Raw genomic sequence first — 12,414 nt, forward strand, 5'->3', positions numbered from 1 at the left:
GTAATACCTCATATTAATGAGTTCTCAGTGGCCAAAGAACTCCATGGTGGAGGCAGAGTGACTTGCCCCTCTTTTTCTCTTGAAAGCAGCTCAACAAGACCAGAGCAAGAGCAAGAGGCCGAGGGAGGTGATAAGAGACAGGGAAAAATGGTTTCTTTAAGTTGAATTTCCTTTTCCCCACCATACAGGATTATGGTATGCTTGCACAAGTCTGTTCTGAGAACTTGAGTCTGTTTTAAAGTCACCTTAGAACTGATTCACTGCCAAATCACGCATCCTGCAAAGGGGCAGGGGCCCTGGCTAATGGAATCAAAGTGGTGGTGGGCACCGAGGCCCCGGCGGCCAGAGCAGTGTGCTGGGGGTGTGCCTCCGACCTGGAAGAAGCAAGCCTCAGACAGGCACAATTAGTGTGTCTTCTTAACTTTCCTTCTGAAGTTATTCGAGGGGACTGTGGTTTTGCCTTGAGCAAAACCCCCTTAACAGCCGGGAATCTAAAAACAAACATTATTTTATTAGGTTACCCCAGCAGATGAAAGCAGAGTGTTCCATTTGGACTCTTTTTTGGAGTCAATTAATGCATTAGCTAAAAACAAACCCTTATGAAAGAGAGTTCCCGTTGTCCTCAGCAGCTTCTAAAGGAAAACTTGCCCCTGTGCTCCTACGGACACATAAACAGCAGGCAGTGAGAGAAACAGAGAGAATGAGTTGTAAATAATATTCATTGATAAGAAAAACTATTTTAATGACCTATCTCAACTCCAATGCAGTACTAATCTCAAAGATACAATTTTTTAAAGCTTTATTTTTAACAATGATCAGGAACTTTAAATATTGTTTATATGACAGTTCCTGAGTCAATTTAAGTCATTAACACCAATTTTAAACAGCTGTAGCTTTAATAAAAGACGTATTTATGACTTCTAAAGTATGTGATCGATACGGAAGACTGTGATTGTTTTCAGTTATGGTTTTAACTCCAACAATGGAAAAGGCTTGTAAAGTAGGAAAATAATAGCGATTGCTCATTGGGGTAAAAAAAAAACCCGGATTTCTCAAAAATCCATTCACCCATCCTTCAAAATAATAACCAAGAGCCTACTAAGTTCCAGGCACCGTGGAACTCTGAACAAAAGCCTCAGTCCCTATCCTCATTAGAGCCCAGGCCAGGCTTTCAAAGTAAAGACTGCTAGGGTTTTAAGACAGAGGTGCAATGCTTTCAGCTGCCTCTGGCCTTGGAAAAGAGGCGGTGGACCCCCTGTGGTCTTCCTAACATTGAAAATAGAACTCCTCCTTGGTGAGGGCTGGGTTATTCCCAAAAGGTAAAACAAAAGGCACACCCCCTCTGTGGGCAGTACCATCTGTGGAAAGAACATTTCAGTGCTCTTACCAGTGAATGGGTCTTTAAAAAAAATCTTTGAAAAATCCACATCCTGAAAGCATTTGATTACCCTGAATTTAAAATGGGCTCTTGCTCAATGGCAAAGATACAAACTCATCCCCCAAAGAACGGCTTCTGCGGTGAAAAGGCACACGATGACTTTGAGAGAGGGTTATCAACAAGGCTGATAAACGGGGCCACAAGACAGAACTCATCAAATGCCATTGCTGGAGACTTCCCTCCGTCTACCTGAAGAATTCCAACGTGACATGCTGAAGACCTAGCGGGACAGGGTTACAAACAGTTTCAAGCACAATTTCTTCCCGCTTTTATTCCCTGCTCAGTGTTATGTGCTGTTAAACATTTCCAGAAGACTGTCAAAATGTAAGCATCCTGAGGTTTACATAGGCCACACCATTAAATAACATATAAGCACAAAATTTTAAACATTGTTTTCCAGCAATGGTAGATATTTTAGCTAAGTAAAAACTGAAGCTTGCAATGCAATAAGCACTTAAATGACTCCTTTCTGTGCCAGCATTCTTATTTTCCCCTGTGCAACCCTGGCTGCTGGGATTAAGGCGACCCCAGGGAGCTCAGCAAATGGTTGTGGGTTATGAGGTGTAGCATGAGCTTGGCGACAGCATGCCACCCAGCCTCAAGAAACCCAGCCACGACTGGAACCCAAGAATCAGTGTGTTCACTTTGTGGTCAGCTTCACATTTTTTCCCCTCCTTGAAAAAAGAAAGCTGCTACAAAAATCAGGCCTCTGCCCCCACCCCCTAAGCAACAGGAGGTGGACCAAGGGCAGGGCTGGAAGACTCCTCAGCTGATGGGCGGCACGGCAGGCGGAGGCTGCCCTGCCCCCCACCGTGGGCAGGCAGCGTGGGCCTTCCCCAGCTTCCGGTTCCTCAGCATTGGGGGGGGGGGGAGTGACCGGCTGCAAGAACAGCAGCCACGGCCCTGCCGATGACGTCCTGCGCTGTCACTTCAGGAAGAAGGAAAACCCAGAACAAATTTGACGTGGTTTTCACCACGCAGTGATTGCAGTCCTATTCAAGGATGTCACAGTCACACCACCCACTGAGCAGAGCTCAGATGGAAATTAGGCCTCCTTCAAAGTGTCTCAAGTCACAGCCTATCCTGAACAGAAGCAGCCAAGGATTTTAAAGAAACACGGCCCCGGGGCTCCATCTCCTTTGGCTTCCCGGTTCCTCTGGTTTCTCCTTTACTGAAGAGAATCACCCTCAGTGGCAGGCAAATATAGCAATGGCTCTTGAAGAAGCAGGCAGGGCAATGCACCTCTTCTGAGATTTGGGTCACTGTTGTTAGCATGAAAATCTGATCTCCCACAAAATTCCAGCAAGTGAAGAAAAAGGAATGCAGAAATTTACACTGAGGGACTTCTGTCCACGTTCAAAATACCAGAGCTTGAGTGATTTGTTATTGCCACACTACCCAAATTTCTAAGACATTATTTGGAGTTTTGTGACTGGTCTTTGGGATTAAAATGTAAATATTTATCATGTATCACACTGAGCGGCGACTGGGGCTAAGGATGGGTAGATAGAGGAGCGGTTTTTGCTTTGGTTTTGCGAAACCATGAAGGGAGCCACATCCATCTTTGTGCTGTTTCTGGTGAAACTAACAAAGCTTTTGTTCACTTAAGAAAAAAAAAAATCAGACTCATGATGGTGTTGATGCTCCCCGATTTTCTTTTGTTTTGACGCCCGTCAGTTTTGAACAGTAATTTCGAATGTCAACCCGTTGACTCTAAAAGTCGGACCGAGACTGCAAAGTGGCTGTCTCTCCTGGAGGGACATTGTGGAGATTCAGAAAGTTCAGACTGACCGCTCACAGGTTCTCAGTAGCCTCGCCAGAGTCTAAGAAGTCCAAAAGCTCTAAATTCTGGTTCAAGACTAGCTTCGTTCCCCAAATGATAGTGTTGGCCAAATACCACCAAATGTTAGATACAGTGACATCTGGTTTTTGTATGAGGAAGAATCAGAGAAGATTAGAAAACACAACTGCCATTTCATACCAGTTTTCATGCCCACCTTCCAGTGAAACTTCACACTATAAAATGAAAATCTGTATAAACGCTCACGGTAAGAAACTGCCCAAAGCACTGGGGATGACTACAGGAAAACTGTCCATGCGCTGGGCTCCTTGCTTATCTAGGGTTAAATGTCATTGCTTTTACTCACTCTGAATGTCGACACACTGAAAATCAGGGTACACATGACCTTGAAGGACCAGGAGGATAGAACCATGCCAACAGGGATAAAAGCACCCTGAAAATGAAACATACAGAGTCCAATAATGACAATTATTGTAGTCATTCACCACCTGACATACACGAGAGCAAACAATTCAATAGCTTTAAAAATAGTTTATTTCCTCCTTCACAAACACTTGAGCCTTCTGACCATTATGCAAGGCACCACAAATTAAATAAAAATGTGTATCAGAATATATTTGTCTCACATGATTCAAAATGAATGGGACTTTAAAAGCGATAGGTGCCGACGACGGGAGGGCCGGGAGGGCACGGAGGCAGGCGCCAGTGCTGGGGGCATGTGGTCCCACAGCGTCTGCTGTAACAGGCAGTGACCAGCACGTGTCATCAGATGAGCCGTGATCCAAAATTAGCACATCCCGGAGAGGTGCTGCAGCTCCCAGGTTCTCTGTCTACGGGATATAATACCTAAAGTACTTCCTGAAAATACAAGGACTTCTCTCTAAGAGTCTTGGTACCACTAACAGTATGATTATGAAACATCCTCAATGTGGTTTTCATTACCAAAAAAAAAAAAAAAAAAAAAAGGTTTTCATATAAAAGCTTCATAATATAATCCAGAAAGAGAATTAGTACATGTTTAAAATCTGAAGCCAAGCTGGCTATTTCTGATCATTTTTTTCATTTCTTCCAGTGTTTTTTATAGTGATAAATATGCACCCAGCTTCCTACCAGTTGAAACATGTATGAAACACTTTGCTCTGAGCACCATGATTGCCTTTCAGTAATCTCTTTGGGACTATAATCCTAATCCAAGGAGAGTAGCTCTAACTTCAATTCAGACTTGTTCCTTTCCCCAAACATGTTAGTGTTGACCAAATCCCAGTAAATGTCAGATACACACACAGGTTCGTGAGCAGAGGCCCAAAGAATAATTATGAATAATTTCACAATGATCCGGTTAAGAAAACACACAGAAAATGAATGATTTCACCTTATAAAAAGCCTCCACTTGAATTTAAACAAGAGATGGAAGTGAAAGGAGGAACACTGTTTCCATGGGAGACAAGGCACTCTCCACCCCCAGCGGGCTCCTCCTACGGGCCTGCGCTGATCACCGCTGAGGTAGAAGCCGGCGGCTTGAAGAGAGGTAGGTAAAGTCCAAATTTGTTTTCAATCCCTGCAAATGTCGCAACTGCCAGTCTGTAGCCTCCAACGTGATCAGGATTGGGAGCAGGCAGTATGATCCTGGATTTAGGAACTGGCTCTGATCCCATGGGTTTCCTAAAAGAAGAGAAAATTGGGCGAGAATCTGTTTTATCATTTTTTACCTTGGTAAAAATAACATTCAGAGTTTGTGGAAATTCGCATCACATAAAGGAGTTGTGGAATTCTAGCTGGTTGTATGTTCCCCTTGGGAATGAGTCTGGTTACATGATTTCCGTATTTTCCTGCATCTTGTCTGTTTCATCAGCGGAATTAGAGTGACGTACCCTTCCTAAGAGCGACTGAGTACAGGAGGAGCGGCAACCTGGCTGCGGACTTAGCGGGATACTTACACGCCTCCAAAGTCAACGTAGAACCATCGCTGTAGCAATTCATACGTCAGCAAAGTTACACCAAACTGGGGGGAGGATCGAAACACACGAGCTTTGAAGAAATGGGGAAACAACAGCTCTAATTAGGTTTTTAAAAAATTTACCCGATCCGAAAGGTTTAGTTAAGAACAAATTATTTCCCTACCACCAGCTCCTTTCCACAGGGCTTTGGGGCCTTCTTCCCGCAGTATTTTCCTGAAGCAGTCCATCACTCCGCTGTAAGTGGTTTGGCCAGCCCGGGCGGCCACTTGTAATCGCGTCTTGATAACATCGGCAGGGGTCACTAAGGATGCCGCGGGCATACCTGCAGGAGAGCACCGCCATCACAGTCTGATCACATTCGCGCCATATAAAAATAACTGTGCTTTCCACTGCAACTGCTGGCCGTGGAAAGAAAGTTAAGAGTCCGACGAAATCAAATGCCTCTTCTGCCGTCCTCTCTGGGAGGTACAGCCAGGACTACCCTGACTGCAGTGATGGAGGCTGTGCAGACATTCCTCCCTCCCCCGTCCCCCAGGCACCCAACCCCTTCGGTGTAGGACTGTATTCCTTAATGGTTTTAAGGAATTATTTATCAATAACGCTACTTCAAGCGCAACAAACGGAGATAGCATTTTTTTTTTCTTTTTTCTTCTTCCCATCTAAATCAGAAACTTGCAAAGTTATTAGGTCCGATTTTCAGAGGTGAAGTTTGTTATGCGTTTCCTCTTCACGCTTATCTGTGGCTGCTGGCAGTCCCACGAGGTGCCTTCTCACTTCTCACACACATTCAACCACCCCCTACCCACCAAAGCCTAACCTCTCCAGGTACACCAGAAAAAGCCTTTACTGAGGGCTAAGCAAACACTCTGTGTGTGTGTGTGCGTGCAGGGGGGGTGGGGGTGGGGTGGTGACCAGAGATGGAGACTCCCACAGATAATACTTCAGGATTCCTTTTTCCTAAAACTGACATCTCCAGAAAAAATATTTGACAGAAAGCTGAAAATTTGTACTGGCTGATAATCAATGAAAAAGGAACAACAACAGCAACAAAACCCTCCCAAAATTACCAATGGGAAATTTTTCTACAGTCATTTTATCCAAAACGGGGCAGCCCATGTTTAGATTTTTTAAAAGCGAGACTGTACTCAGAAGACACTGTCTCTTATGGTTTTATTACTTTTCCATTATGAACCTATTCCAAACCAAATTGGTCAAATGCAGATGCATAAATCTCCTTTGCTTTTTTTAAGGCTTAATAAATCTGTAAGAATTTCTGTCCAAACCAACGTGGTCTGGCTCACACGTACATCTCATCCTTCTAACAGGCAGCTTTAAAGTTACAGTGTGTGTGTGTGGGGGGGGTGTGGGTACACGCACGCGTGCCTGGGGAAATCTGCACTGTACACGTTTGCATTTATATTACTAAGTTGCATCTCTTCCTCTTCCATCTTTACTGAGCTCCTCACAAACACTCATCTGAAGTAATTGTTTTTTATAAAATATATCACATTTTTTGCATGTGACAAAGCTCACTTTATATCCAATGCTTCACTGGATAAGTCATACTGAATTTCCTATTAACTTGGAGGAATTATTTTAACTTTGAGCCAGGAATTTATCCTCCAACATAATGGAAGGAAACATGAAAAATGCTGAGAAACCCACTGTGTTCATACCACCCATTACATTTTACTTCCTGGTTTAGAAAGAGTTTAGCAAGGCTGTCTGCTTTAGGCACGTAGTAAAATCCTCCTTGCGACAGTGAGCAGGCATGTCCGAGGGACAGTGGGAGACACACAGGCAATAACATGGGTAAAACGTCTCCTCCAGTAACTGCGGGTCTCTGTGTGGATGGAGGGCTTCTGGTATAAGACTGGCTAAAACCCTGGAGAACAGCCTGAGGCTGCTCCAGCGCAAGGCCAGGAACGCAGTATCTACTAAAAAGAGCTTGGCCGCCAGAAATCTGTTGATTTTGGGGGGCCAGGGTTGGCAAAGACTTAGTCAATTTGCCTCGTCTCTCCTGGCTTCCAAAAGGCTAAGACAACACCGATCAAGAGGTCTCGCTTTCTCTATTCCCAAAGATGGGGGAGCAAGAGATGGCTAGGAAACAGAGAGGCTTCTTCCAGGTTCCTCAACAGCAGCCTGCCCCATGCTTCAGTGATGAGACAAATGATGAGACCTTGTGGCTACCGACTACCTCTGTGACAAGAACCATTTGAGGTGTTCCTCAGCCCAGTATAAAATTATAACCCTTTAAAAGGGGGCCCAGAACCTAGAGAGCAGAAGTTCATTTACAACAAAAAGAAAGTACAACCAGCAAAATACAACTTAGGGGCAAGAAATCTGCAATTCTCACAAATATCCCATCAGCATTTGTAAAGAATGTGCTTCTCTGTTTATGGAATACAAAGTTAATATCTATTTATTTTGGATCAAAGTTAAGAGTTTCACTAATTCCCTCTGCACCCTTATCTATAGTATCTACTTGATGGATCAGCTTCTAAGAGAAGTGTCAAGATTTGGAATGAGAAAAATATCATGTTCTTATCCTACTGTTAAGTTGAGGTTTTATAAAACAACAGTATGTTGATAATACATAGTGGCTGATGGCAATATACCGTGAAAGGATTTCGGTTTGAAATGGAACCAGAGGGTATGAGATGGACATTCTCACGCACGCTCCCTCGGAAGAACGGAACTTGAGAACCGACAAACTGATTTTCCATAAACGCTTGATTTGCAGAAGACTGAGATTTATCTCCTGACCAGTGAACATCCAGCAAGCAACGTCTCCCCATCCTCAAGCCATGAGTTTACCGCTTGGATGCCGCCTGGACCCCCCATCTCGCGCTCCTTGCCCACAGACTCGCCTGCAGCTTGTTAATGGCACGCGGTTTCTCCACTAGCTCTGAATAAACTCAACTCCTGCTCATTTCAGCTTGCCTCAGTTTATCTCTTTATTTAGGGTGGCACTATCTTCTCAGTGAATTTTATCTTTTGTAAGTGTCAAATATGCCTCTGTGCTTTGGAGCGCTATTTTTAAACCCCGAATTCCATTTAGTCTGACATTAATATTGCTAAACTTGCTTACTGTTGGTATTTGCCTAATACATATTTTTCAATCCGTTCTCTTTCAGTTGTTCTAGGTCACTGTTTTCTCAAACTTCAGATGACTAGATTTGCTTTCACAACTTGTCTAAAATAGGCATTTGTTTTTACTAGGGGCATTGAATCCATTCAATTGTGGCTATAATTGTGGTTATTAGACTTATTTCTGCTATCCTATCTTGTGGTTTTTATTTTCTCTGCTTCTAGGTGTTTCCCTTTTCATCTTCATCCTTTCCTAACTTAAATATTATATATATTTTTATCACATAAGCACAATATTTACAGTACGTACAATAAATTAGTATTTGCAGCCCTCGCCAACAAGCCCTTCTTACATAAAAATACATATACTAAAGTCACCAGGTATTTAACTCTACCTAAAAGGTTTAACTTTTATTTGCTCTGTTTCATACATCCCATATTTTCTTCTTTCTAAAATTCACTTTTCACTTTGCTTCAACAATGTCTGTAAGGCGTATCCTTTGAGTTATGGGAGAAAAAGAACTTGAGATTTGCCCTCCCTCCTGAATGCTGGTGTGCCTGGGAATGCCATCGAGGTTCCAGACATCCTCTTCTTGGCATTTTGAAGGTAGCTAGGACTGCAGATGAAAAGATGAGTCAACTTTTATTACTGATTTGTTTTGAGTCTGCTTTCCTATGACTTCTCTCCAAGGAACTCCTATTAAATAGATGTTAGACTTCCTGGACTAATCCTACACGTCTCTTGCATTTGCTCTTCCTTTTTGAGCTCTGTACTTTTGCTCCATATTTTAATTCTTGTTTTCCCATAACTTTATCTTCCAGATGTAATTTGCTCTTTGAACATAATGGATATGGATTGGAATGGTTCTATCATTCACACCATTTATGGGTTTTTAATTTTGGTGATCCCTTTATTAATTTCCAAGAAAGCTTCCTTAAGGGGTGCCTGGGTGGCTCAGTCGTTAAGCGTCTGCCTTCGGCTCAGGTCATGATCCCGGGGTCCTGAGATCGAGCCCCTCATCGGGCTCCCTGCTCGGCAGGAAGCCTGCTTCTCCCTCTCCCACTCCCCCTGCTTGTGTTCCCCCTCTCGCTGTGTCTCTCTCTGTCAAATAAATAAAATCTTTAAAAAAAAAAAAAAGGAAAGCTTCCTTAAGATTGTTCCTCTCAACGGGCGCCTCGGTGACTCAGTTAAGTGCCTGACTCTTGATTTTGTTTCAGTTCATAATCTCGGGGTCGTGAGATCGAGTCCTGCATCAGGCTCTGTGCTGGGTGTGGAGCCTGCTTTGGTTTCTCTCTCACACCCCTCTTAAAATAAAAAACATTGAAAAGTAAGATTGTTCTTCTCAAATCTCCCTGCAGATCCTAACGACAGTTCTTAAAAGTTCTTTTTTTCTTTGAATTGCCTGTTTTCCCTGAAATTCCTGTTTACTTCTCTTGTTGCTCCTCGTCTGAGGGACCTCTGGCTATCTTTTGATATTCAAGTTCAAAGAATAGACTGATTAGTGTAGCACTGGTTTCTACCACCCCAAGGTCAGTTTCTTCCTGAGCGGGAGGGCCAGCAATGGGCTTTGTGGAATGGGGGAGGCCTGTAAATTAGGTACAAGGTAGTAAGGTGGCCTGGCAGGGTTGGGACCTTCCAAGTTGCTGGAATATGGAGTGCTTCACTCTGGAAGTAGAAGAAATTATTTTATATCCCTCTTGGGAAGAGCTACCATTCATTTCCTTCTTTATTTTTGCCATCTGGGGTGAAGATCTGGAACCTTAAGTAAGCCTTACCCTACTTTCCTTCAGTTCCTTACATTGCCCTCTCCAGGAAGGCGATGCCTCTCTTTGGGAAACAGCTCTGGGCTTTCATGGTCTGGATTTAAGTGTTGCCTGAAGCTCCAGACAAGAAGGAGCAGGGAGGACAAAGCCCCACCTTCCTGCCTTGAAGGCAGCTCTTTAACTCCTGTTACAGATTTGCCTTCAGGCCTCCACTACTCTCGGTAGTCTATTACTCACTCAGAACTTAAAATTCCCCTGTTCTGTTCTTAAATTAAGAGCAGTTTCTCCCGCCAGTGTCCTGGGTTGTGGCACCCTTCAGTCCAGTTTCAGACTCAGCAAGCTTCTGTTTCCTGCCTTCTGAGGGCTGGAGCTAACATTTTCTAGGACAACAGGAGTTTTAAAAAATGTATTTTCAGAGGAGGGCACGTTCTGTGATGAGCACTGGGGTTATATGTAACTAATGAATCATTGAACACTACATCAGAAACTAATGATGTACTATATGTTGGCTAACTGAATATAAAAAAATGTATTTTCTGACATTTTCAGGTATTTGGGACAAGAGGAGAGACGGATGAATATGCTCGGTCTATCACTTTGATTCAATCTCCCGTTACTTTTTTTTTTTAAGGATCTAAGAATTGCTTTTAAGTTATCTTAACTTTATGTCCACATCATTTAACAAATTTGTGTCAATACTACTTCTCTCCTAACTTAATCCTTTTAATATGTTTGCAAAAGCGTCCTGACAGTCCCACATATTTAGTAATTCTGTGTCTGTGTACTGAACAGCTTTGAAAGATACTCCCGAATTATAACTTAGTCTAAGTTGACTTATTCTTTATCTCATCGTGACAATTAAAATCATGTGGTATGACGAAGCTCTAAAAATTGAGAAGTGCTAGATATGCTTTATTTGAGATTATCCATAAGCCATACTGAAATGCCCTTCCTGCATCAAAAAGCAACACGTTCATCACAGGGAATTAAAACTTAGTTTCTTAATTTCAGGCTCCCTGCTTCAGCTCTCACCTTCTGACACACGAAGGCATGTTGGTCAATGAACATAAATTCAAGTATCAGTTAGGCTTATTTACTCTACCCTGTGAAATACTGGAGATGTTCCCAGTAATTTAAAGATAGTCCCAGTTTACAACCAGATACATAAATCTAAAAAAAAAAAAAAAAAAAAATCAGTATTCTCTAGGTTTTGAGATCTCAACAACCACCTCTGTGAAAATACTGCTGAAGTATAATCTAACTTCAGGTCAAACAGAATTTTTAGAAAAAGATAGGACTTACTGAATAACAAATTACTATCAAAATATAGAAAGCATGATCATATTAATGTAATCCCAGATCCATCTTATTTATAATACAATTGTTCAACAAAAATTATATGTACTCTGTGTAGGAGAGCAACTTAAATCTAAAATTATAATTTATATAAAAATACACAAAAATAGTAAGGAGACATTTCTGTATTATAATAAAAAAGTTAGTGGTCAGCTGCTATTCGTTGTGCTTATTTTGAGATAAGCTTTTCTCCCTTCTCTTAATGACACAGCTCCCTCTGGCCCTACTTTCTGGGGTTCTGGGCCTACTCCACCAGTGTGTCTTCTCCCTAGGAAATGGCTCTGCTCTCACTGGCATCCACAGAGGGAATGTGGGGGCCCGACCCATCTTCCATCCAACAGCCCACACGTGGGCATTTCTGTGCTCCTGCCCTTCTTGATAGTGTTGCACTGGACACAACACGTGTCTACACAGAAGTCTTTCTGCCCTTCTCCACACTGAATTCCCCCATCTGGCTGAGCCTGCCGGGCAAGGTTCGACCCTGAGCAGCTAGCTGGTTGCCCTACTTCCCCCTCTAACATCACTTACCTGCTTATCACTCTATATAGATTTTATGTTCATCCTGTAACAAAATACATTACTTATTAATTCTGATACATTTTTAGGCATTTTTATTTGGATTAAGCTAAATAACTACTTGCAAATAATGATAGGTTCAGATCTTCCTTCCTAAAATTTATACCTCTCACTTTTTTCTTTATTTTACCACATTGACTGAACCTCCAAAATAAGCCTGAAAAACAAGGATGATAGACACAGCCTTGTCTTATCCCTAACTTCAATGAGAATGGTAGTTACGACATTTGCCACTGGCTTCCGGTATCTGTAACTAAATTGAAAAAGTAGCTTAGTTCTTCTGATAGAGTTTATACAGATTTGAGGAATATGCAAGATGATCAAGCTTTGAGGCTAATCTGTTCTTTGAAGAACAAAACCAAAGACAATCTGTCTTGTAGTTTCCTGTCCTACAGGGAAGGAGAAGATGGACAATAAAATGAAAATAAAGC

General features: G+C 42.5%; 1 protein-coding gene across 3 annotated transcripts in view; it reads right to left on the reverse strand.

Moving 5' to 3' along the window:
* Positions 1-3,755: 3,755 nt before the first annotated feature.
* The window catches only part of SLC25A13 (solute carrier family 25 member 13), a 180,053-nt gene continuing 171,394 nt past the window's right edge, over positions 3,756-12,414 (reverse strand). For all 3 annotated transcript variants that reach the window (XM_035020604.1, XM_035020603.1, XM_035020605.1), the window contains 3 exons: positions 5,361-5,519; positions 5,177-5,267; positions 3,756-4,901 (listed from right to left, as the gene is read on the reverse strand). In XM_035020604.1, the coding sequence (XP_034876495.1) occupies positions 4,715-4,901; positions 5,177-5,267; positions 5,361-5,519 (437 nt within the window). In that variant the 3' untranslated portion in view covers positions 3,756-4,714. The remainder of the gene's footprint in view (positions 4,902-5,176; positions 5,268-5,360; positions 5,520-12,414) is intronic.

This window comes from Mirounga leonina, unplaced genomic scaffold (assembly GCF_011800145.1).
Source record: "Mirounga leonina isolate KUSES-001 unplaced genomic scaffold, KU_Mleo_1.0 Mir_174, whole genome shotgun sequence".
Taxonomy (NCBI): Eukaryota; Metazoa; Chordata; class Mammalia; order Carnivora; family Phocidae; genus Mirounga; species Mirounga leonina.